Source organism: Empidonax traillii, unplaced genomic scaffold, assembly GCF_003031625.1.
Source record: "Empidonax traillii isolate 1590-97213 ecotype Southwest subspecies unplaced genomic scaffold, ASM303162v1 scaffold628:size373707, whole genome shotgun sequence".
NCBI lineage: Eukaryota > Metazoa > Chordata > Aves > Passeriformes > Tyrannidae > Empidonax > Empidonax traillii.
The window spans coordinates 126,249-152,829 of NW_020955821.1; the positions used below are offsets into that span (position 1 = coordinate 126,249).

The 26,581-nt window shown below is 41.0% G+C and overlaps 1 protein-coding gene across 5 annotated transcripts in view; it reads left to right on the top strand.

Annotated features, from left to right (window-relative positions):
- Positions 1–1,477: 1,477 nt before the first annotated feature.
- The window catches only part of MOCS1 (molybdenum cofactor synthesis 1), a 28,388-nt gene continuing 3,284 nt past the window's right edge, over positions 1,478–26,581 (top strand). Inside the window, exons 1-10 of one of the 5 annotated variants that reach the window (XM_027898889.1) lie at positions 1,478–1,524; positions 9,303–9,435; positions 10,082–10,249; positions 14,766–14,930; positions 20,107–20,168; positions 21,401–21,512; positions 21,831–21,943; positions 22,559–22,669; positions 23,481–23,601; positions 24,858–24,905. In XM_027898889.1, the coding sequence (XP_027754690.1) occupies positions 10,093–10,249; positions 14,766–14,930; positions 20,107–20,168; positions 21,401–21,512; positions 21,831–21,943; positions 22,559–22,669; positions 23,481–23,601; positions 24,858–24,905 (889 nt within the window). In that variant the 5' untranslated portion in view covers positions 1,478–1,524; positions 9,303–9,435; positions 10,082–10,092. Of the gene's footprint in view, positions 1,525–9,302; positions 9,436–10,081; positions 10,250–14,765; positions 14,931–16,767; positions 16,872–20,106; positions 20,169–21,400; positions 21,513–21,830; positions 21,944–22,558; positions 22,670–23,480; positions 23,602–24,857; positions 24,921–26,581 lie in introns of those variants that run through there. The other 4 variants (XM_027898893.1, XM_027898892.1, XM_027898890.1 and 1 more) reach the window with 4 other exon arrangements.

Sequence of the window (26,581 nt, forward strand, 5' to 3'; positions counted from 1 at the left end):
AGGCAGCTGTGGGCAGGGTTTTGGCTCTACATCTGGCTTTTGGAGGTCTGAGATGGAGGCAGGGGAAGGCAGGTGGCAGAGGCTGTCAGTGCAGGTTTTGCCCTCACTGTTGAGGGTCACAGGGCTCACATCCAGAAGAGGGCCATGAAGATGGTGAAGGACCTTGAGGGGAAGCCATGTGAGGATCGGCTGAGGGCACTTGGTCTGTTCAGCATGGAGAATAGGAAACTGAGAGGAGACCTCATCACAGTCTACGACTTCCTTGTGAGGGGAAGAGGAGGGGCAGGCACTGATCTCTGTGGTGACCAGTGATAGGGCTCGAGGGAATGGCCTGAAGTTGTGGTAGGAGAGGTTTAAGTTGGATATTAGAAAAAGTTTCTGAGAGCAATAATTCTCTATGGTTCAGTAATTTTGCACTGATCTTCACAATGTGAATAATTCTCTATAGTTTAGCAATTTGCTTTCTGCCTTTATAATGTAGGTTTCTGCTAAGGTAGTTGCGCAATAAGGTTTATGAATGCTTTAATTAAAGTAGTCATAACATAAGTATCCAAGTTTTGGATAAGAGATACTGAACAAAGGCACTTCATAATCAGTTGTAAATACATTGCTCAATGGACAAGTGTAAGTAAAGTTCAAGCTCCCAATAGCCACCAGAGACCATCAGAAGACCCCCTACAGACCAAACAAGGACTTCCGAAGAACTTCCGAGAACTAATTAATATATATATGAAGTTTATAAGAGAAATAGTGAATATGTTAGACATTTACTGAATATGTAAAATTGCAAATAAACGTTAGCTACACTGAGCCGAGAACGGGGCACACACATGATTAGATGAGCTGTCCTCCCTTGTGTCTCATGCTGATAACAGAGGAATGCCTGCCTGCTAATGCTCACAAATTGAGTTTTAGGGGTCACTTATTTGCCGATTTGCAGTAACAGTTCTTCACCCAGGGTGTGGTTGGGCACTGAAACAGGCTCCCCAGGGAAGTGGTCACAGCACTAAGCCCGTCAGAGCTCAAGAAGCGTTCGGACGACACTTTCGGGTGCATGGTGTGACTCCTGGGGATGGTCCTGTGCGAGGGCTGAGGGCTGGACTCGATGATCCTTGCGGGTCTCTTCCACCCGAACATACTCTGTGACTGCATGACCTGCCCGTGGCCGCCGCCCCGGGAGGACACGGCGGTGGGCGTGGGACCCGCAGGACCCCGCGCGCGGCTGGGGGCGAGGGAGGCGAACTACAGCTCCCGGAGTACAGCTCCCGGAGTAAAGCTCCGGGACTACAGCTCCCGGCGTGCAGCGCGGGGGCTGCGCCGCTCTGATTGGGCTGTCCCTGCCCGCCTCCCCCGCGTGACGGCTGGCGCGGAGCTGTCGCCGCGGACCCCCGCGCGCCGGGGCCGAGGAGCCGCATGGCGGCCGCCGTGTCGTGGGGGCGGCTCGCGCGGGGGGCGCGCGGGGCGGCCGCGCGCCGCGCCTGCAGCAGCGGTGCGCGCGCCAGGGCTCCCTTGGCCGCCGCGCAGGTGAGGGGGTGAGGGGGGCGGGAATGAGGGCTTGGGGCCGGGATACTGCCGGGCGGGGGGCGCTTGCCGAGCCGTGCCGTGCCGTGCCGTGCCGCCGCAGGTCGCGTTTGGGGCTTGGCGTCCCGTGCCGGTGCCTTGTCCTTAAGAAGACGTAGTTCATGGTGGGACACTTGTAACCGTGGCTGCGCCCGCCGGGGTGAGCGGGGGGTCTTGGGCGCCGCGGGCAGGCGCGTTCCGTGGAAGTGCAACCTGTCCCTAAAATTTTGCAACGTGTCCCGGACTGCCCGGTGGCTTGTGCGGTGAACATGACCTGGTTATGTATAGGGAGGGGGAGGGAAGAGTCAACAAAACGTGTAGTAATACATAATTCTGTGTCCTTCCTTTGTTGAAATGTCTCCCTCACTTTGGAAGTACGTGGGATACCCAGTCTCCTGGACCGAGCGGGTTCTGTGCTCTTGCCCAGTCAGTCAAAGGAGAGATTACACAACGGAGTTTGATCAGCTCGGGTCAAAAGCCCTGTGGTTTGGCAGATTTCGGTGGTTGTGCTCCCGTGGTCACACGAGCTCGCACTGGACCTGTTTGTTCCGCTGCTGGCGCGAAATCAGCACAGGTGTTGCCCAGATACAGCTCCTGTCAGTTTAACTCTCGGTCCCCCAGGTGGATTCGGTCTCTTGGTGTCCAAATGCAGGAGAAAAAGCTGCACGCAAAGGCAAAGGTTCTGTGACTGTCCAGCAGAAATAGGGCATGGCGCGCAGCGAAAACCCAGCTGGGACGTGATTTACTGAGTTACTTGTGATTGCATGGATGGCTTTAACAAGCAGAAAATAAGCTAAAGCTACTAGTGACAGACTCTGTGTCGCCAGAATTGAATCCATTCACTGCCACTTACTTATTTACAGGAAGCCAAATGCATTCACGCATTGCTGTCTTGAGCGCTTACTTCAGTCAGAAATCTGGGAAGGTTATTGAATTTGGTTGTTTCCTTTGTTCTTCCTAAGCAATGAACGTTTTTATAAATTCTGATCAGAAATACTTTTCACTACTTTCTATAGATCTGGTAGCTCTAACAAACATTTAGGAATACTTTTGAGAGAGCTTGGTTACACCATCCATCTCTGAAAGGCCTACTCCCTTAGGGGACAAAAGCCACAGTGGCTGGAAGAACAGAATGGGTGATATGTATTTGTGGCATTGTGACTGTGAGAGGTATGCCAGGGCACTAATGGCTCATACCCTGCAGGGTCTGAGAAGCAAGCTAATGCAAAAACAAAGACACTGAAAACTTAGCAGCTGTACAGTGATATTATACTTATTGCTTCTTTCTGTTCTCAGTCTCTCCTGGAATTCATCTGTAGAGAGGAGCAATTGGCATTGCAGCCATAGGGGACAGCAAAATGTGCTTTCAAATGACAGAATGATCAAACATTCAAAATAAATGTGAATACTGCTTGACTGTCTTCTGTGCTAGAGCTGAAAGTATTCATAGGTTCTGTTTAGTTTCATGAGATTTCGGAGATGGGGTGGGTGCAAAGGGGAGAAGAGCCCCTTTTAAAATGGTCATTCCAACTGTGGAAGGAAGGACCCTATAACACAGGAGCTTCAGGAGACGGCTGAAAGGCTGTGCCCAAGGCCATCCGTTGCAAGTCTTTAGTTTGGGTTCCAAACAGTGGGGTCGGTATAGTTGCTGTACTGGTATTGTGTGGTAAACAATTTGTTTGTGTCTTAGTATTAAGGGTACAGTTGTCAGTCTCAGGTGTGCACAGTGTGGAGTTCCATTTTCTAAGACTAGAAAAGGGCAGGTAGCAACAGGCGCTCTGAAAGCAGCAATTTCAGAGTTGTTTGGTTGTGTGCAAGCGTGGTTTGGGGTTTGTTTTGTTTTGTTTTGTTTTTACTAATTCGCAATTAGCAAAGAAAGTTGGATGCCACCCTGTTATCTTGTATGCCTGATGATATATGTCCAAATTATATTTTTTAATTAAAATAAGTATGTAGGATGACCTGTTTCTACTACAAAACTGTATTTTCTAGTATGCTAGAAAAAGTAATTTCTATTTATTTTCTTATTTTTTATTTTACTGTAAGCTGGAAGTTTACTTGCAAAAATTCCAGCTTTTTGAAACAAAGGAGGAAGATGAGAGGACTCTTGAGACAGTGAGGCTTGGGAGCAATGACGCTGAGGAAATTAGCATATTTTTTAAAAAATCCTGCTCCAGATGTATCATGTCCAGTAAAGGTCTTGATACAAAGTTTCACTTCTGTTTTCTCCATCTGCTCATATACCTCCTGTAATCCAAACACAGCCACCTGAATTTTTTTGTGGCCACAATGAAACCTTCACCGCCAGGATGAAGTGGAAAGCCCAGCTTACCCAGAAAGTCCTCATGTGGCCCTTATTGTCTTCCAGTCATGACTGAAGCTCTCTGTGTGCTGACGCTCCATTTTGCGGGTAGCTGGTTGCAGTCCCTGGGCAGTGCTCGCTGTGCCAGTACCCACAGCTGTGGCATGCTGTTTGGGGTCAGCTGTTGGGCAGCAGCTGCTGAGCCCTCAGACAAACATTTGTCTTGGAATTCTCAGCTTAGACCTCATTCTGGCACTTGGCCTACTTAGACCCATTTCAGCCTCTGCGGTTGTCTTATTTTCGTGTTGAACCAAGGACATTATGTCACTGCTTCCCTGCAGACTGAGATGCTAAAGGTGAGGCATGAAATAGAAGAGCTTTAGCTGAGTTCTGTCCATGATGGTGCTGCAGCAGCTTTAGGTGCTACACTGAGGCGGCAGCATTGGTGCACAGACCCAGCAGGATTGCAGGAACTGAAAGAGCCAGCAGGTGCCAGGGGCAACGCTAACAGTGGCATCAGTACACAGGTTGTGGTAGTCCCTGTGCAGAAGTGTTTGCAAGCATTACTGTTTCATATTGCACGAGTATTACTGGGGATGGTACTTGAACTTCAGCTTGATGAATAGATAAGAGTTCTGTTCTCTGCCCCCTTGTGTTTAGCTGAGCCTTTCTATTATCTGTCAGTTTGTGGTGTTCCTGGTAGTTATTGATACCTCTGGTGACAGCTTCCAATTTTGCTGCATTGTTAGAAGAGTTCTGGAAATCACAAGTGGATTGGCAGGTCTGAAGGGTTGACAGCTTGTCAAAATATAGCTGCTAGGTGCAGTCATCTAAGCTCTCATTCTTTCAGTACTAGTATAGAATATGTGATTGACAGCCCAGAGAGAGAACCTGTTTTTTTCACGGATCAGATAAAGCACACCGTGTGACAGGTCATACTGCTCCATGTGCAGGAGTGTCTCTCCTGTTGACTTTGGAGAGAGGGGAGTGGAGGCTTGTGGGTTATAGCGATACCTTTTGAGTGAAAAAGTTATGTGGTTGGGCACTGATATGTTAAAATACCAATACCTATCTACCTTTTCCTATTTCAGGAAACTGAATAACCATTTCCCCGTAGCCTAAGAACTGTAGCAGGCAGCTTTTGTTTTCTTCTTGCTCCAATAGCTCTCACACAGGCTGCAAGCAATTAGGTTCAACCTCAACCTGTTCTTCCCCTTCAGAAAATCATACTTACACAACAACCTGAGAGAATGTTTCGTCCTTGTCCTGAGTTCACAGGAAGGCAGCTGAGTTTATCACATTTGGCCTTTCCTGTGGTATAGATAAAAATATGAGTCAGTGCTGGGTGCAGTTTTGGTAATTCAGGATCTGCCTGTGCTGGAGCTCAAGCTGGTGCTACTGAATTCCTCATGGGTGTCTCCTAATTCCACTGTGCTGACATCAAACTGGACAGACAGTGAAATAACATCTTAAAAATTCCATCTCCCTGTCATTCTTTCCTCCCAGACAAGCCCATCTCTGTACACAACAAGAAGTTGATGGAAAGAAGTTCTAGTAGCTTTGGAAAACGTTTTTCTTTTCCCCATTCTAAAACCCACTACTTTGCAGCAGAGAGCAAAAGCTAGTTACTTCTAATAGAAACTTTGAAGTTTATTGACACCAACTGCCTGCTGCGTGCCTGTTCTTTTAATGCTGCTTCTTAACAATTCACTTTGGAGTAATTATTGAAGGGCAGTGTTATTCCTGTTATTTCCTTGCCTGCGACAGCCATGCAGGTGCATGGCAGACCAGGAAAAGAACAGCCTCCTGTGTCCCATTCCAGTGGTGGCTCCTTCTGAGAACAGGAAATTGTTTTAAGCATCTTAGTGTCCTTGCAAGTATGCAGTTTTGGCTTCCATTATATACAAGCATTAAGATCTTCCTCTCTTGCCACCTTTCTGTCAGGAAGGACAACTTTTCACTTCTTTCTCTACCTGTAATGCACACTCTAAAAGCAGGAGACGGGAGGTGCATACTAATCTGTCTTCAGGTAGAGTGTGTAAGGAAGCCTGATCCTGAAAAAGATGCAAACAAGAGTTACTGAGAAAGAAACTGGAGAGCTCTCACAAAAAGGGCTCAGATAATCTTAATAAGCATGGTAGTGCTTTCACTCTCAAATGTGAACACCTTTCCAAAATAATAGGAAGGAGAATGTCAGAAATCCAACCAGGCCAGAAAACAGCCCAGTTTTCAAGAGAAAAATACTTTTGTGTTGAGGTTTTCTGAGTTTGTCAGATTTAAAATATCTTTAGATTTAATCTGTTCAGGGATGAGTTTTCAAACTGGGGAAGAAGAGGAAATGAAGTCTGGATATTTACCTGGGCTCCTTGACTTAACCCTGCTTGTATTCTGAGAAACCCTCATAATTAGTGCAAGAGAGCCAGCATTCCTCTCAAAGCAAAGGATTTTCAACTTGGGATTTTTTTGGCTTGCTGAAGAAGGAAGAGATGAAAGAACACAGGGAAGGGTGAACAGCATGTGGCCACAGAGGGGTTGCCACTGTCAGCTTCGGTGGTGCTGGGAGGGAAAGCCAGGTCTGGGGAATGCTGGCCTTAGGCCCCATACCGCTGTGCTGCTGAGACCACTGCTTCTGAAACTGAAACTGAAAGGGATTGCATTCTTCTGGCAGAAAAGCCATTGCATGGAAACTGTTTCTGCAGTTTTAGCAGGGGTAAACAGATGCTTTCTGGGGTTTGAAATAGCCACTTTTTATCTCCTTTATCTTCTCTAGCCCCCCCACTGCCATAGATGTTTTTAGAAATCTTCTTATTTTACATCAAAGCTGTTTGCATCAAGAATTATAGTGGATTGTTTAAAAGGTAGTGAAAAAATTGTGCTGCCAAGAATGACTGCTCCTGTAGTGTTAGCACAGCTGGAAACAAAATTGCTGCAACTGCTGATGGCTGAAGTTGGGTCTCTCCCCAGATAACCTTTGCTGTCTGGCTGATTTGGTCACTGAGGGTCTCTCTGTCTTCCACCCACCACAAATCTTTCTTAAAAATTTTTTCAGAATAAAATGTTTTGAGGAAGCATACCTGGGTTTATTTTAGTTGGCCTTTTCTAGACTTCTTGCAAGGTCTGTGTTGCAGTACTGTGGAGGGTTAACTCCTATAGTTACTAGTAATGACTGGAGCCAGGGAGCTTGTGTTCCAGCCCTGTGTGTTTCTGCCAGTCCCTTGGCATTGTCCCATACATGCTGATTTTAGTAGGTCTGTTTTTCACTAGATATAAGTCATGACACTTGCTTAGGTAAGCAGTTTAAATGCCCATTTGTCTGGTTCCTCATTCTACATCTAAAGTTTATCTCAAAACTTTATTTAATCCTTTGCCTGCTGCAGCCTATCAGGACAAGTTAGTATTATTTCGGCTTGAGGCACAATTCTGCAGCTGATTCTCACACACACACGCTTTGTGAACACAATATATACAGAAATGGAGTTTTATGTGCTTTTTCACTGGAGATGAAATTCACTGTATGTTCAGGAGTTGTTCAGCTTTCTTGTAGTTTTCTTGGCTGACTATTAGATGTCTGTGTGTGGTTAACTAACAAAGACCCAGTGAAGGTGGTTCCATTAATTATTTTGTGTTCTCTGTTTTGTTTTATGATGTTAGGCAGCTGGCCTCTATCATGAGTTATTAAATTTGCCTCCTATAAAATGTTAATTTAACTGTTATGTAGTAGATAAAAAGACTTGGCAGGGATTGAATTATGTTGTTTGTAAATGTTTGTATGTAGTGCCTGAACCAAGCTGATAAAAGTATGAGGGTTAACTTTGGCTTTTCTGCAGTACTGTGATAAGAGTTGGTTCAGTTAGTGTGTTTTACATAGGGTATCAAAATGTTTTTCAAAAGTAGCAGAGTGGTTTCAGCTCTGCTTTACAGCTGTAGAAAAATAGAGATATAACATGGTAGCTTGAAATTCATGGGCTAAAAGCAATGGAACTCCCTCTGTTTAGACCTTACTATAACCGACAGTCTTCTGTCATTGATGGTATGTACTGATGTTTTTAAGTTATGTGTTATAAACTGTATTTGTTTGCAGCTACTAATTTAGGATATTTATTTTGATACCTAACGTAATCATAGAGTCACAGAATGGTTTGGATTGGAAGGGATGTTAAAGATCATCCAGTTTGAACACCTTGCCACGGGCAGGGACACTTTCTACAACAACAGTTTTCTCAAAGTCCATCCAGCACTTCCAGGGATGAGGCATCCACAGTTTCTCTGGGAAACCTGTTCCAGTACCTCACCATCCTCACAGTAAAGAATTTCTTCCAGATATCTGAGTCTCCATCTACTCTCTTTCAGTTTAAAGCCATTCCCCTGTGTCCTGTCACTCCACCCCCTTGTAAAAAGTCCCTCTCAGCTTTCTTGTAGCCCTGTTTAGAGACTGGAAGGTGTTATAAGGTCTCCCCAGAGCCTTCTATTCCCCAGGCTGAAAAAACCCATCTCTCTCAGCTTGTTTTTCATTGGATAGGTGCTTCAGCCCAGTGAGCATCTTTGTGGCTTCATCTGGTCTCGCTCCAGCAGGTCCACATCCTTCCCGTGCCCTCATTCTAGAAGGCAAATACTCATACTTCCTAAAAATGGTGTGCTCTAGAATATACTACATTGCTCTTTAAAAAAAACCCAAGATTGTAAATAGAAATAACTTTTAATATTCACTTCATGACAGTTAAGATGTTATTAAAATTCTGATTTCTTTTATGCAGGTTGAATAGGTGTTCAGAATCGTATGTTTCTTTTTCAGTTTCACCGTGTCCTGTATTATTTATCATCTTTTAACAGAGACAAGCTTTTTGGAAGTACTCTTTTATATGGGTTTAGACAGGAAGACCTTGTTGGAAACAAGACATCGTGGAACATAATTGTTCACAGCAATAATTCAGTTTTGCTATAACAAGATGTTATGTCTTGCGTATGAAAGTTGGCAGGAACACAAGAAGAAATGCAGTGTTTTCATCGACTTCTAGTTCTGTTGGGCTGAAGTGCAAGGGAGGACCCCTTTTACGTGATTTCATTTATCTCAGGGGTTGTAGTGAGATAGGTTGGTCCTGGATCATTGATTCTGGAAAGTAAAGAGACAGGCAACCGAAAAAAACCCCCAACAACCTCCTATTATGCACAAAAAGCCTGAAGTACCTGTGGCAAAGAGGCTGTACCTTAAAATGCGCAGGGAAGATTGTAGAACATTTCCATGGCATCAAGTAGGGTGAAAATTAATCAATAAACACCCAGTTTTGATAATAAAGACAAGTCATGGGTTTTTGCTTGTGCAGCTGTCCCTGTGGGGGAAAAATGGAATAATAGTTATCAGTTCAGTTCAAAGTTAATATTTATACAGCAAGCTGACTGGGTGACTATTCAAATATTTAACACTTGCTTGTTTTCATTACAGGAGTTGCAAAGCTCTGGAAGAGGAGGCTTTCTACTGGAACATGCTGCCCCCTTATCTCCTTTTTTGACAGACAGCTTTGGGCGTCAGCACAACTACTTGCGCATTTCTTTGACCGAGAAATGCAACCTCAGGTGTAAGTGTCTGCTGGGTTCCGTGAACAAAGCTCTTATGCCCATATTGTGCAAAGGCCAAGACTTGAGTTAGGGTGTTGTTATTGCTCTGTTGGCCTTGCTCTGTTTCTTGTCTTCACAAAGTAATAGTAAAGCACAGATAGGGTAATTTGGACCTGAACTGCTGGTGGGATGAAGAACCAGGAGCAAGCCTAAGGATCTTCCAAAGACGAGTGGAAGTGATAGGTCTTTTGTCAGACTTGGTGTGGTTGAGATAATGATGCTTGTTTGCTCTACCTCAGGTGTGTGGTAAGTGGGAGAGCTCATACCTATCCTACAATTGTGTCTGCAAAGTTTGTGGCAGTGTCCCAGTGCTTGCCAGTTGAATTTGGTGTCTCTGTTTGAATGCAGGTTAGATAGAAATAAGATCAGCTTTTCCTTCAAAAAGTGGATCCATTATAGTTTTGAGACACATCAAATGAGTCTTGGGTTTTCTTCTGAAGGAAACCAGGAAAGTGATAGAAGATTGTTTGTAAAGTTTTGCAAAATTGGTGTCATTTAACATCCATTAAAGACAGCTGCACTTGGTGCATTTCTTGCCCATCAATGTTAGATTAGTTGTTGCTGGTTATTTTTTTCCCTCATGTATTTCTGTAATCTTTGTTTCAGGTCAGTACTGTATGCCCGAGGAAGGTGTTAAGCTGACTCCTAAATCAGAGCTTCTAACTGCTCAGGAGATAATCACCCTAGCCAGACTGTTTGTGAAAGAAGGTGTAGAGAAGATCCGCCTGACAGGTGGAGAGCCACTCATCCGTCCCGATGTGGTTGATATTGTGGGTGAGTTCCAAATCAATACAGAGTGACTTGCTGCATATTGATCCAAGAATTACACTTACAGCTATCAACTAAGTCCAGTAACTTGAAAAACAACTATTTAACAATGGTGCTTTATCCCAACAATGCAAGATAGTTCCTTTCAGAAAACTTCCATTTCTGCTTTGCTGCTTTAAAGGAATTTCTCTCTCTTTATATTGCAACCACTGAAATTAGCATTGTCTTCATATTCAACATATATCAAAGTAACTTGCAATAATGCAGCCTTAGGGTAAAAAATCAAGAATTGATGTGACCAGATCATCACTGACTAGGAACAACTCAGATGTTCTTACAAACGAAACAAGCTGTCCTTTTGATTTTGAGGTGGGTTTTTTTTTGTGGGTTTGGTTTTTTTACCTTGATAACAGATTTTGCTTGTCTGTGTTTAATAAGGAATGGTGGAAATGCCTATGTTTTTACAGCTATTGATGAAGACTATCACTTCAATGGAAAATAAATTACTGAGTAATTTTTAAAAGTCTGTCTGCTTTGATTGGTATTGTGTTGACTGACCGTGCCTGTTTTTTTTCTTGAGCCACGTGCTTTTTTACTCTTTCCAGAGTCTCATATGTTAATAAAATTAGAATAGCTTCATATGTTCAATTAAGATTATCAGATATTTTAGATTAAGGCTATGTAGGTGGCTGCACTTTGGTGTATTGTAGACAACTGAACTAATCTGTTTCTGCAGGTATACTCTTATAAGTACTGAAGAGAGGGTTAATATGGAAGATGAAGGTGTTGAAAGAAGAGAAATTGCCTAGCAATACAGTGAGTTTTGATGCAGAAAACAGTTAGTCTCTGCCTCTGTTCTATTTTGTTCAGGATTTGGAACACTGTTACGTTTTTTGTATGCAGTGTGTAGAACTGACCTATTGGAAAAGGTATGGCTGGAGTGAGGTGGCTTGGGTTTTCTTGAACCTTGATTGTGAGTGGTCATGGAACTGCACTAACTTAATATTTTTGGAACTCTTATTTAGTATTGAGAGCTAAGTGCCCTTCAAGAGACGTGTTTCTTTCAAGAAGACATTCCCCATTTCTAATGATAATAGGTATAATTATTTGCTCCTATAAAGAAAGCCATGAAATGAGTTGAAATCAACGTCATCAGCTCAATGTAGAACTTTCTTTCCTAATGTATGTACCTTTTTTATTTTTCAATGGTAGCTAGTGACTTTTTATACTCAACACAGCTACTCTGTTGTTGATGATCCAAGTGGAGTAGTCAGGTCACTGCAAAATAATTATTGCATTGCTGCAATTCTGAAGTATTGGAATTGGAAGGATAGAAATCTTCTGTTTTACTCTAATGATAGAACTCTCAAAGGTTTATTTCTGTGCCAAAAAGAGGGAGATGGATCTTTTTGAGCCAATGAGTTTTCATTATTCTGCCTCTGTTCTGGTTCTCAGCTGAACTTTGACAGATTCATAGTGATGATTTTAATAGATGACAAAAGAATAGTGGTCTTGGGGTGAAGGTAATGTATGTTAAGATGATTGTCCCACTGCATTAGTTCATTCTGTCATGGGTTTGTATGAATCTGGCTGGTTTCTTTAAGACTTACTGAAAGTTTTTATTGAGTCTATAAACACTTTCTGACTTCTCAGACTGTGGTGTTACTCTATGGCGCTCAAGTTTAGGATCCAGATAAAAGTCCCAAAACTAAATAGATTAATATAATAAGTATGGGAAAACTCATTGAAGGAAAAAACGGCCCAAAAATGTCTTCTGCAGAATTTGAGTAGAGCACCTTTACTGAAGCCATCTTAGCACATGGTGCTGCTTTGGTCTGGGATAGAGATAATCTCGTTTTCTAGGTAGTTTATAGAAACTGTCTACAAGATCTCATGTGCTGAATGGAGCTTAGATTTAAGTTAGGTTTTTTTCAGCAAACCTTTCTCTCAACCATAAATGGTCTGTGAAATATCAGTAAAGCTCAAAAATAATGTTGGATTACTATTACTAAATTTTTCTAATACTCAACTTCAAGGTTTTTTGTTGTTCCAATGAAGAAATGTTATTTGAAGCTACTGTAAGAGACCAAGTTATTCAGCAACCTGCTACAGTTCTTCAGATTATTTAAAATCTTTTAATACATGCACATATATTAACTATGAGTCCACAACTAACACTTGCTGAAAGCTAAATTGTGTCCTGGGGACTGCTGAAAACATATGTTTGAGACTTTCCTGAAGCAGCTGATAGTAGAACATAGAATCCATCTCCTTTGGGATACTCAAAAGTATAAATAAGCACTGGCTATAAACTGTGCAATAGCTGTTTATTATTAATAGTCTGAAAAGTACACATCTCCACTGAAAAAAATAATTTTCCATGGGGTGGAGGGGGGTTAATTGGATGACTTTTTATAGCAACATACACATTTCAGGAATGAAGTGGTATAGGGTAGACTTTTTAGTTCATGTATTAAGAGATACACGTACCTTTTTGGGACTTAGACAGAAGTGTAATTAAGGAGGAGGAGAGTAAGTAAAAAACTTGTTTATTTAAGAAGATGCTCCTGATCCTAAGTGGAGAAGTGAATGTAAAGGGTTTATTTTATGGCTCGAGCTTGACATACAATCTTGTAGTTTCACGCTATGATATTGTGGCAACTGTTCTCTTTGCTTTTCTACTTCGTAGTTTATATCAATTGATTTTGCTTGTGCTGATTGGAGCTAAAGCAGTGACCAAAGGCCAAATTTAATACAGGTACAAGGAGAGTTACAAAGTTATGAAGTCTCTTAATTCCTTTTGAATTTAGGGGTCACCAAGCCAAGATACCTAGACACTGTGAACGATACATTTGGTAAAGTGTACTAACCGTATCTTGTCTTCTCTGAGGAGGAAAAAGATATGTGGATAACAGCTGGTGCTACTCTCTTTAATTTTTCCATTTAGGCTGCAGCATGATGTTAGTTTTATTCAATACCTTTATGCATTTTACATTTCTAGAATGAAGCCTGTGTGGTACCGGCCCTTTTTTCTTCTGTTGTTCTGAGGCTGAGCACTCTCTGCATTCTGAGGCTATAAACAAAAGTAGTGATGTTCCTGCACTATCCTCTGGCTGCAGCATGTATACTGTGCTCTCATGAAGACTGGGCTACTAGGGGTAGCTAGTGACTAATCTTTGGCAAAATTGGGCCAGTAGCACTTGTCCTCTAGGAAGCTGTTATTTTTGGTCATTTGGGAGGATTTGGAGAGGTGAATGAATGCCAGAAAAATAATATTTCTTGTTAAAGATTGCTCTTTTGCTTATAACTTCTGTTTGCAAATGTCTTTATAGAGCTTTTAATCATGTTGCAAAATGCATTTTGCTGCTGCAAAATGCTTCAGCATTTTTGTTTTGACTTGGCTTGTCCCATTCCAGAATTCTGGGCCAACCTTAGGGTGAATATTTTGAGAATAGCTAGGAAATGAGGTAAAGCAGAAGTAAAGCCCTTATCAACATGAACAAATAGAATTGAAATAGTGAGGGAAGAAGGAACTATGAAATATTTGTGCTGTAATTACAGCTGCCTCAAGAGTAAGGATTCTCCAAATATTTATTAAATGATTAGGGTGGAGACTATGAGAGAGGGAGGGAGGAAAAAGTAACTTTGCTGTGGCTCTGCTTCTGCAAGTTGTTTTTGAGGATTTTTTCCTATTTGTTATTGTACAAGCCTGCCCTCTGGAGATCTGGTGTGCCAAGGATTTCTGCATTTGGCTTATGAGAAGGCAGCTATCTTCTAAGTCTTAGTCTCATGATATTAACTGTTTCTTATGCTGTTTTCTTTTGTTAGCCAATTTTTACTGTCTTGTGTAAGTGCCCTCCAGTTGGCTGGGCTACCTCTGTGGGTAATGGAAATATTTCAGCTGTCAAGGGCAAGTGTTTTGTCCCTTGGATGTTTTTGCCTTGGATGCTCTGTAATAGTCTAATATGTTGACGTTTTTCTGTTTCACTAGGACTATATGTGGTATTTCTTTCAGAAGTTTAAAGTCACTACGGCTGGCAGCTGGCTATGAGTTAGAACTAGTTTTTGGTAAAGCATTGTAGAATAAACGTTGCTAAATAAACACAGCTAGTTCTGGTGTCCGGTGTGAAAGGGATGGCTTGCTGCTTATTATCATTGCAAAACATAAAATTCAGTTTGCAAAGCTAGACGAGGAAAAGAAGGTACATTAGATTACTTCAAAAATAAAGTAACTATTTAAGAAATGGAGAATGAAATTAGTGTGCATTTTGATAAAACAGAACTTCATCACCTGTTTCACATGCAATAAACTGCTCTCTCATACATTTTGAAATGGATTTGTGTGAAAATGGTTGTCTTCAACCAATACAATTGGAAGGAGGCTGAAACACCGAAGTGTCCATGTTTTCCTCACACCCTGAGTGATACCTTTTTCTTTATTTTGCAAATCTTTCAGGGTTTTGGTGTAACTTACAGTTGAGTTACTTCTGTTAAAGTGTTTATTTAATTTTTTATTTCCTAGGTCAGCTGTACAAGCTAGAAGGGCTGAAAACCATTGCTGTCACAACCAATGGGATCAACTTAAGCAGACTTCTGCCCCGACTGAAGGAGGCAGGACTGAATGCCATTAACATTAGCCTGGATACTTTGGTTCCAGCTAAATTTGAGTTCATTGTCCGAAGGAAAGGTACGAACTTGTCTTCTAAGGCAACTGTGTTAATACCTGCAAGAATGTTGTGAGTTGTTTTGTGTATCTTTCACACTCAGTTACATCAGGAGGGGAGTGAATTGCTATTCTTCTGGGGCTAGGAAAGGTAGTCTATAGTAGCTTACTCAATAGTGATTCTATTTCCTTCTTTCTACAATGCTTAGGCAGGTAGAATCCCTTTGTTGTAGCAGGTGGAGTAGAAGATGCTCAACTCAGCAGAGTCAGTGGGACTGACTGCAGCTGCCAATAGTAGCTGGCACTATGACTGGTTAGTCATAGATCTCAAGAAGACTCTCTAAATTTTGTGTTGGTCTTGTGTGCTGCCCTTATTTATTGCTGTCAGAGAGACAGGCAAAATCTGAACTTGATCTTGCCACTTCTGTTTTTTGGGCTGCCCAGGGAAGTGGTGGATTCTCTGTCGCTGGAGGTTTTTAAGATGAGAGTGGATGTGACACTTAGTGCCGTGGTCTAGTAACCACGGTGATGTTGGATCAAGGGTTGGACTTGATCTCAGAGGTCCTTTCCAACCCAGCTGATTCTGTGATTCTATGTTCACAAAAGCAGATCTTCCTCCTATAGCGGCTGGGAACTAAGAACTGAACTCCTCGTCACGAGTAGTGGCCTTTTCTGGAAGTTGAATCTGGGTATGCTAGCAGTGGTCTCATTTGTGGTTAGTTATGTTCCCTATCTCCGCTATTTTTAATAGGGATAAACATAAACCATGCCTGAGGTAATTTGAGGAGGGCTGCTAGCTTTGTAACTTCTCTCCAACTGAGCAAGGAATTCCACATGAAGTTCCAAAAAATGCTTGGATTTGCCCAGTCTTAGAGATCCTTGCTTAAATGAATCCTAAAGCTCATCATGGAGTTCAGCTTCATGGTTGGGCTTACTTCCAAACTAAAACTGGTAGGATCTTGTGTTACTCTCTTTCGGTCCAGCAATGTAACTTCGGTAGTCTGTGAACTAATTCTGACAAGACCTCTAAGTAGCCACCAGATGGTGCAACAGCCTAAGATAGATGTAGGAATGTGGAAAATACAGAATGCTATGAGAATTAATGTCAGTATTTGAATCACTGCTATCAAATCAAAGTTCTGCTGGCAGGTGCAGAAAGGCTCTTTATGGGAGCACTACTTCAGGTTTCTATATCATGATGCAGAAATCTGTTCCTATCATAAATCTGACTGGAGCATTACCCTTCCAGCATAAGCTATGGCATTAATCTGGTTGTTTCAAAGCAGAATTGGCTTCCAGAGTGGTATCTGGGAGTATCTAATCATAAGCAGGTGTTGACTGTGCTCTTTCCTTCTGCTCTGTGCATTTGAATATTACCTAGTTTGTGACATTCATTAGAAACAAGCCCTTCTTTTGCTACTGAAGGGGCAAACTTGAGCTTCCAGCTCCTGAATTATAAGGTCATAGCTCTTCATATCTGATTGGAAGCTATTAGGAATGTGCTGCTTATAAAGTAAACTAAAAGTTATTAGGGGATGTGGGTAATTTTTATTTGTGTAAGTGTTCTCTTCCCCTCTTTCCCTTTAAATAAAAAGGATCTTTAACAATAGAGAGAAATTGCTCAACTGAACAGCATAGAGAATGAACAGGAAAGTTTCTATTACTTTTAAAGAGGAAAATAAAGTCTCTGAATCATACTTTTTTTTTAAAGGGAAGATCAGGTAAAAATAGTAACACTGAGTTATGGGCCTGTTTTCTTTTGTTAGGGTTAAGGGCTGAAATGATGTAAAAATACTTTTTTATTCTTTAGGGGTTTTTTTTATTATTATTATTATTATTATTGAGAGGTTTTATTTAATAGGAGATTTCCAATTATGGAATGAGCAGAGAATAAAGTGCCTGTCCTACTGTGCTACCCTGTCTCCTGTGGCAGTTCCAGAGGCAACAAGATATAGCTCTGTTAAGGTGAAAGGGATTCCTGATCTTGGACTCCTACAAGCTGGTAACTTCCCTGGAAAGTAAAGGTGTCATCTGATTATGGAGCTTATCAGGAGCTCAAGAAAATTGGAATCAATTTTTCTGCTCCACTGGAAAGTCATTCTAGGCTTTTAAGAAGACACTGAAAATATGTATCTTTGGTGCAAGTGCCCTGCATTACATTTGCTCTTTACTTCCAAATAGCTGGGATAGAGGAAATTACTGAGATCACCAGAGATTTCACTAATGTCTGAAAGCACATTAGAGGACCATAATGTTTCTACTTCTTCCCATCTACCACGTTCTAAGGAATAAACAAATGAAAAGTGCTTGCTTGAAGGTAGCCAGTCTAACGTGTTTCATGGACTATGCCTTCTTTTTTTATTCAGTACAAGGAAAATGAGATTGTTTTGTACTGTAATTGTATCCTTACACGTTGGCCTGAAGTCTTTCTTGTTTTAAAGATTAAATGGTGGGAGGTGTTGTCACACAGAGTATTGTTCTGGATGGGTCTATGGTTCTCTGTCCTTCAAAGTTGGCTAAAGTTCTGATTTCAGAAGAAATCTAATATGATAAAAATATTGAAATGTTTCAGTGGGTGGAAGAGGAGATAGGTTGTAATTTTGAAATATCAAAAAAAACTTTGCAAACTTCTGTGACTTGACAATGTTTCCCAACGCAATGACATCTAGTATTCATTTCTGCTCTAATGTTTTGAAATGTTTTGATTTTATTCTTTTTGTTGTTCCATTGCCACACAAGGACTTTGATTCAGAAGGGATGTTTCAATAAGCATGGCAATATAAGTGAACCAACAGCTTTTTCATGGAGAAAAAAACAGAAAGCATTAACATGAAAATATGAAATGCAGTAACAGATTTTTAATTTTTACTCTAAGAAATTTTTGTTTTAATAGTCACCCTTCCCTTTTTTGTTTTAAATAATCACCCTGCCCCAAAAATATTTTAGTGGAAATAAGTTCATAGTTGTTGTTATTCAGTACAGCTAAAATTTTTGTTTGCTTGTAGAGAGTTTTGAGAGTTTTTCTAAACCATGCTCATGTGCAGCCATGGCAGTAGGTAAGACGCAGACCTGGGAAGGACACTGAGTTAGATGTATTGCAAGATGTAATCCTGTTCAATTCCACTACAGCGAGCTGAGCCCAAGCATGAGGGTTTTGAAACATGCAAAGTTTTTGATCTGTTGCTTGCCAGTGGTTGCTTCCTGGCCTTTTTAGTTATGTTCAGTTTCACCTTTCTGCAATCCTGAGGTTACACGTAAGATTTTCTGAGCAGTTGCAGAGATTTTTGATCCCATTCATGGCTCTGGATTGTGCTTACAGCAGTGTATCATTGTGTCTGTTGCCACATTCTGCCTGCAAACTTGCTTAATTGGAATGAGATCTGTCACAGGCGCTGGAAACTTCCTGGGCACATGCACAAGTAGGTGATGATTGAGAAGGGTGACAAGTCATAACTTCAAACACTTGCCTGCAAGAGTTATTTCACTGTCTTCTCTGTATTCTTTACTGCTGTTTTTGCAGCCAGGACTAGCATTAGGACTGGCTTATAAAACAATTATTATCTTCTGCTTTTCTGTGTCTACGCTTTATAATGTCTTTACCAGCTAGAGAGCAGTTAAGTGAAATTTTTCTCTCTCTCCCGTTTTTTTTCTGACTTTAAACTCATCCAATATTAAGTATGCACAGAATACTGTTGAGTTATTGCTTATTTCTGTTAAATACCTACAGACTAATGAAGGTATAATCTCTTCACTAGAGAATCTGAGTTTCCAGTAGATAGGGAAAGGTGGATGATGGACCTATGCAAAAAAATATATGACTAGGAACAGCACAGGGACGGATGGTCAACACAATCTTAAGGAACATTTTGCCCCTTTACTAGCATGTATTTTGCTGTTGAAGACTGCAGCTTTGGAAGAAGGAGCATAGTCTCATGCAGTGTCTGGTCTCTCATACCTGAGTTTCATGTGCAGGATGGGAACAGAACTTAGTTTAGAACCTGACAGGGTAGAAGAGACATTCACAAACATGGTGCTGACAGCTCAGCACACCCACTATGCACCCAGAGCTCAGTAGTTTTCTGTCTTGTTCTTGCTACTATTCATCTTTGTTCTCCACCACTTGGTGAGTGTGGCAGGGAAGAAATAATATGTCAAGTTTAAAATTATATCTTTGTGAAAGGTCTTTCTTTAAACAAAGTTGACAGAAGGGGTGGTTTGAATGAGGAAATTAGGAGGCTCTCCTAAAGGACTTTGGAATTTCAAAACTGCATTGTTGCTTTATTTTTCTTTCAACTTTAGGAGGTAAATGTAGGGGCAAAGATACTTTCCCTGAGTCAAATATATTTCTTGTGTCTGAGAGAGGCTGAAAGGTGTAGGCCACCAAACAGTAGGATGAAGCTGGACGCTTCACTCCTTGATGTCACTGTAGTTTTAGACCTCTTTCATTTGTTTTTGAGGATCAGAGGACAACTGAATTGCTTTCCTAAATGCTCTAATCCCTGCCATGTTTTGCTCACTAATTTCCCATGTTTAGTCATAAAACGATGATCCTGTAAGTGCTGCCTGTGATCTTCAGACTAATGGATAATCAGTAGCTTTGGGAAGCCAATTACATCTGTAGCCAGGGTTGAACAGGGAATCAAGGGGCTTTTGTTTGTTCCCAAACCCACTCCACTTTATAAAAATCCTTTTAAAATTCACTTAGCAATATTGTTTGATTCAGAACAGTGAGATTCTGCCATTGCAGCAAAGACATGAGCCATTACTATAGAATAAACATTAATTTATTATTCTTTCTTCATTGCATTTGGAGGTAGTTCATAAATTCTTTCCACTTCCTTTAAGAAGAAAATAACAGAAGGAAAGTTGAGGGGGAAGGCTGGGGAAGTGGAGAATCATATGCTAATAATACATGGATATCCAAAGATGCAAAAAACCATACAAGTATTACTGATTACTTGAATACTAGTTAAATAATGATCTTGGTGACCTGAGCATAGGAACACTGGTCTTTGGGGGTTGTGAGGTTGGGGTATATGTATAATTGAAGTCTATTTATTTGCAGCTCTTACTACTTACAGCCCTGTCTACTGAATCAGATCAGTTTTATGGGTCATCTCTTTGTCTTGTACTTAATAAACTCCTTTTGCATTCTGGTTTTAAACAAGGAAAATTATTTTTCTTTCTTTTTGTATTTTAGGCTTTCACAAGGTAATGGAAGGAATCCACAAAGCCACTGAACTTGGCTATCGTCCTGTTAAGGTAAAGCTTTTCTCTGAAACTGTTGTGTTTTACCATACCTACAGCTCACCTGACGAGGAATTTATTATATTCCACCCCATTAATAAATTTTTGTAAAACTGGATAAAAAATTTAGCAGATTGAAGATCCCACCACGAAGTAACAAGGATAACTCATCTCCTTGTGCAGCTGAGGGTATGGGTTCATACTGTCTGAGCCTACTGATTGCCTTGCAGCAGGCTACAGGATGATCCTGCTCTGTATTTGCCTCCTCCTACCCTCTCTATTGAATTGGCACTGACCCAGCTGTGAACCTGGCCGGGGGAGTTAACAAGCAGAAAATACCAAAAAAAAAGATTTTCTCCTGGTTTATCTCCTTTAGCTTCTTACAGCAGACTATTATGAGTGCCAGTGTGAGAGTGAGGGAGAGTGAGTCCTCCTTTGAGGGTGCAGGTAGACCAGTTTCACTGTAACATGAAACCCCACCCTCAGTCACCTGTTTGCAGTTCTGCAGCTGTGGGTCTCTTCAGTTTCACGAGTGCTTTGGAAATTCTATTATGTGTAAGTAGTTTAGGCTATAGAGCTGTGAAAATCATTTGAAATTAAACTTGGTTTTAGGCTTTCCTGAAAGCACTTAAGTACTGTGATGCATGTAAAAGGCTGCCTTGCTAACAGAAGTGTTAGCAACTCCACAGCCATCTGTTGTTCTTCAGATAAAACAGAGGACCTGAGGCTCCAATGTAAATATTGTTTATGCGGAATGTGTGAAAAACTCAGTATTACCCTCTTTTTTGGACGAAGAGCTAGTCATCCTGCAGCCTGTGGTTATAGAGTGTGCTGTGAACACTTCTCAGTTCAGGGAATTTGCCTATGATCTGCCATAGAGAGTGGTATAGAAGGTAACTTGCCATTTCTTTTCTGGAAGCCATACAGTGTAGGACTGGGGAGTGGCATTGTCATTCTAAACAGTAAAAACTGCCATACCTTAGATAGGTAAGACAATACTTGTGTTACCTAGCTTTGTTATTAGTTTTCTGGTTAGCAAGGCAACTTTAACAACTTTAATTAAGTTGGAGAAAAACTTAGACTAGTTAGGGAGAAATTATCATCCATGCCAATTTCTTTCATCGTTTTTATTTTCTAAAAAAAAAAAAAGTTATTTCTATCTATGTTGCCTTCCGCAAGGACTGTGAAACTTTGTGTAAGTGGGAAGTACTCTGCTCACTAATTTCAGGTGTCTGCCTTACCTGCAGGTGAACTGTGTTGTGATGCGAGGCTTGAATGAGGATGAACTGCTGGACTTTGTGGATTTCACAAAGGACCTGCCTGTTGATGTGCGGTTCATAGAATACATGCCCTTTGATGGTAAGTACTCCTGCTTTGAGATTCTTCATGGTGTGGAGTGTGCCTTGGTTAGAGGTGAATCTGGTTGGTGATTATTCACCCCGGGGACTTGTCTCTGGAAGTTTTGTTAAGCTCCTTTGGGGAATTAAGAATTGCCTGAAGTTTTATCTTTTGCAGCTTATCTTCTTCCCTGAGCTGGAGAACAATTAGTAGCAGGATAAAGTGGGGCTGAGACACCTACAGGGAAAAATGAGATTTGTTGAGAATGTGAAGGTGGTTCTCTGCTAATAAAAAATATAAAGACACAGTCTAAAGTTACACTGGTTTTATTAATTCTAGGCAATAAATGGAACTTCAAGAAGATGGTGAGCTACAAAGAAATGCTTGATACAATTAAACAGCAATGGCCTGAATTGGAGAAATTACCCTGTGAAAGTTCCAGCACAGCCAAGGTGGGGTTGGACAAAGAACATGTGAAACACGCCCCCATTCTTTCCCTGCCGCAGATCCCCAAAGTCTCCCAAGTTCAGCATTGATCTGGGGTTTTGGTCAGACTGCCTGCATGTGGTTTGACACTCAATAAATGCTAGTCATAGTTTTTACCTTTACAAATACAATGTGTTTCCTAGATGCCTTGGTCAGATATAAAGAATTGCCAGGCCTGTATCCTGTATTTACAGCTTTTGAAACTTTTTTTCTGTCTATGACTGCACATTAACATGGCTGGGGGAACAGTTGTTCAGTGAAGTAACTAATGCTTTAGAGTGTATAGTGTCACATGGATGATTTCTAGCTCATGGCTGCTGCCTGAGTGTTATGCTGCCTACTGGCATCACCTGTTAGTTGATAACTACAAGTGCAAAGATTTAACAAGTTTGGAAATTTCCAGAAATGGGGCAGAAAAGACTGTGGAACCCCGATGAAATTGATTTTTTGTTTCTTTCATATGACTTTAGAACGAAAGAAAATCTGTGTTAAAAATGTCTTCCAGTCTTTGGACAAGTGGAGCTTTATATATTAAGAGTCTATGTTTGATTCTTCTTTTTTTCTCCTCTCGATTTCTTTAGAGTTATAAGGTGCCACATTTCCAGGGACAAATCAGCTTTATCACCTCCATGTCAGAGCACTTCTGTGGATCCTGCAATCGGCTGAGGATAACAGCAGATGGGAACCTAAAAGTTGGTAGTGAAAGAGGACTCTCTTTGCTTTCATGCAGTGAAAATGGTGTTGAAATGTATCCCATAAAAGTAGCTGGGATGTAAAGACACATAATTATTACCAGCTAACTCCTGTTTATTTATCCTGTATGTATTCTTGTTCCATCTTGTCAAGCTGTTAGGGAGATGTTACATCACTTTTTTTTGGTTTCTCTGTTTTGCTACCATAGTTAACTTCAGTTGTAAAACATGGTTGCAAGACCAGTAAATATAAACATTTATTCTAATCTTCGATTCAAAATCATCTTAAACATGTGACAAGCAGATGATTTCCCATTAAAAAAGGATCCAAGCAGCTGTGAGGGCTTGGCTTTTGCGTTCCACAAGGATCGTGTCTTGTTTCCCAAACATCTTGCAACTCTTCTCCTTCAGGAGCAGCCTGTACATTTGCTCAATGACTGTAGAAAGGGGAGGGATAACCATTTCCTGCCACGTTGAAACTGGCAGTTTCTGGGGGAAAATTAAAGTTTTCAATTAAAAATTGGCACTTATGTATTGTCACCTGATATTGACAACAGCTGTGCTGCTGCTGAATGTCAGATGACCGAGGCAGCCTGAAGGCCCAGTGAGCTTAGGTTGCATAAACATCCCAGGCGGTCTCTGTGTGCACATGAGGAGAGATAAAGAAAACAATCATCTCCATAAACGTTCCCTTCAATAGGGTAGGCCTCTTCAAAGCTCTTGACTCTGAGTTTAGTACAAAATACTTGTAAAAGTAATTTATTTTATTCTTTCTCATTTCTTGGCTTCTATTTCCTTGGATTGGCTGCAGGTGTGCCTTTTTGGGAATTCGGAAGTGTCCTTGAGGGATCACCTACGGTCTGGTGCCTCAGAGGAAGAGTTGGTTCAAATCATTGGAGCAGCAGTGGGCAGAAAAAAGAAACAGCATGCTGGTATGTTTGTTGTAACTGAGAAATAGCAACAGTGATTAGGGGAAAAAAATGTCCTGGTACTCATAACCTTCCCCCTGAGTTAGAATCCAGACTGTCTAAAAGACTTTGACTTTTGTCCTCAGAGAGATGCTCTTGACAACAACAGCAAAGTGTAAAGCTAAGCAGTTATACTGGATCACTTTTTTTCTTAAAATTAGTTTGCAATAAAATAAGTACTAAAGCTATTGAGCTGTCAATCCAAGTACTTGCAGTACTTGTTTCTAGAAGCGACAGATCTCTTTTTGAGTATTCAGAAGTCTGTAGGCACTCGTGTAGTACTCTGCATAAGGTACACAAGGTCCATGATGATGCAGTCACACTCTCAGGCTGTATTAGTCTTCTCTGAATTTATATTAATATAAACAGTCACATCTTGAACCTAACTGTATTTTTGTAATCTGGCTGCAGCTGGGAATGCTGACATTCTTGTACATGAACTGGCTTTATCATCATGGATTAGTCCCCTTTACACTAAAAATATGCTTTGGCCCTTTTGTTTTCTTGCACATTCTGACAGATTAATAACAGTTGTTTTTCCCCTTTTCTCATAATGTGTAAAACAAATATAAAGGTAGCTTTTAAACTGAGTGTAGACTAACTTGAAAAGCACATTGCTCTGATAAAATAGTGCCTTGTAAACACAATGGAAGGGGTGGAAGGATTGGTTTCTTTACTTTTAGACTATTTATTTATGAATTTATGATTTGGGAAAGGAGGGGTGGGTGGGGAAGAGTCTACTAAAGGCATTTTGCCATCAGCAGCATTTACCTGACACTGTCTTCTTCCAGTTTGTGTTAATCTTAGTATTGTCCCTGGGACCTTCTGTGACTGAACTTCCTTGAACTGGAACACTTATTAGCCACTTCTCTATAGAACTAGTACAGTCAAATACTATTGTTGAGAAACAAGATAGTCTCAAGTTGTTTGAATTCTATAGTAGGTAGACTGCAGCTCACATGATGGAAAGCTTTCTGGAAAGGGGTTCTACAGTGTGATAGACCCATAGCAGCTGGATGCCTGGAGACTCTGGCAGCTATGGTTTTAAATAATACCAGCCTAGATTCCCTCTCTTCCAGTTCCCTTAGTCTTTATTGAGCTTTGTTTTTCCTAGCATGCAGGTTGCACTGTGAAGAGTAGAAAACTAAATATGTAAACCAGATGCATGACTTAACAACTAAAAAGCCAGGATTTTTATGTGTTCCTTATTTTATTTCTAGGCATGTTTAACATTTCCCAGATGAAAAACCGGCCAATGATCCTGATTGGTGGGTGACAAATCAGTACGTAAAAGACATACAATGATTTTGTTCAGTTTCTATCTTTGGGGAAGCAGAATAGATTGGGCTTCTATCTTGTGTCTGATTCTGGCTCTGGTTTAGGCAAAGAAATAGGCTTCTTAAAAGGCAGTTGTGATTAATATGCTGAAATGAGAGAGAAGGAAAGGTTTAACGTCCCTACCGAGTCTTATCCAGTCTTCTAATTGACAGCACTGGTTTTTGTTCTCAAATTATGAAAGTTCATTACATTTTCCAAAGGGATCATTAGCTTTCCTACCTTATTTCCTATCATCTTCCTTTGTATATAACAAGAATAGTATAATAACTTGTAAGACAGTTTGGTGTGAATTTTGACCATATTGCCGCATAGACATAAAGGATGGAGGATGGACTTTTATCTCTCGATTAAGTAATACAACTGTGCTTATAATATATACAGCCAGCAACCTGACAGAAATGCAAGTGTTCCCACCTCACTAATTCATTACTTCAGAATCTGAATCATGGGGCTTTGTTCTTTTGAAATTACCTCTCACTGCTGCAAAGTCTCAGAACATAACCGTGAAACTCCTGTGGACTGAGAGCTTTTCTGCTCCTTCTTGTATTTCATGAAGATATTTGCTAGCTCTCCCTTCTGCCTGAAGCTCTTTTTGTGAGTGATGTAGCACTGCTGAGGTTCTCTTAGTGATTTTTTACAACTCCTTCGGTGTGATTTTACCTCCTCCATGCCTATGTTTCCTGTTTCGTAAGATAGCTGTCTTCCCAAAGACCTTAAGAAATGGTTACAGGAGTTAGTGTTGTGAGATTATTGATAAGGAACAACAGAACGTCTTGCAATTAAAGGGCAAAAAAACCCAAAAGCATTAAGGGTGGAAGAGATGAATGTTATGTTTCAAATCCAAGCTCTCATCCTCCCACTGATGTTTAGGAGTAGGTTAACTGCTGGGCAGCTCAAAACACAGGTTTAAAAAAAAGTACTCTTGGGGAGGGGAACGTGCATTAATTCACATTAATTAAGGTCTTTTAACATAGGTCTTCACTGGGAATATATTTCACCTGGTGTCCCCCTTTAAAGGGCCATCATTTTCCATGTTGAGTGGTGCAAGATTGTCTCCCTAAGTTGGCTTTTGCTCTTTTGATTTGGCCACTGCTGCATTGTGTTCCAGGAAAATGGGAAGGAGGATGCTTTGTTTCAAATGTTTGCATTAGGAGAAAAATTCTGGTTTTCTTAAGATGAAAAATACTATATTATACATTTGACAGCTCTCTGGATCCTACATAATTGTTCAAGATGCCTTTAAAAGGATTCCCACACTCCAGTTAGCATTCATAGCAATGTTTGGATGTCTACAGATCAGATCCATCCCATTTCCTTCTGGAAAGTGCTTTAACATTGTCTAACATACACTGAAAGAGGCAGCTTGTCCAGGTCTTCCTCCCTCAGCTGTTCCATATCCCTTTGAGACTGACTGCTGGCAGTCACCGCATCACTGAAGAGACTGGAGATGAGTGGAGAGTATCCTGTGACACATGGGGAATTATTAGGAGATTTCCTAATTGTGTTTTGAATTACTTAGAAACTTCAAATGATGCTGGCGTGCAAGCAGTCAGTGGGGGAGTGTGCACATGGAATTAATTTAATGAAATTCAGTGAATGCTGTGGA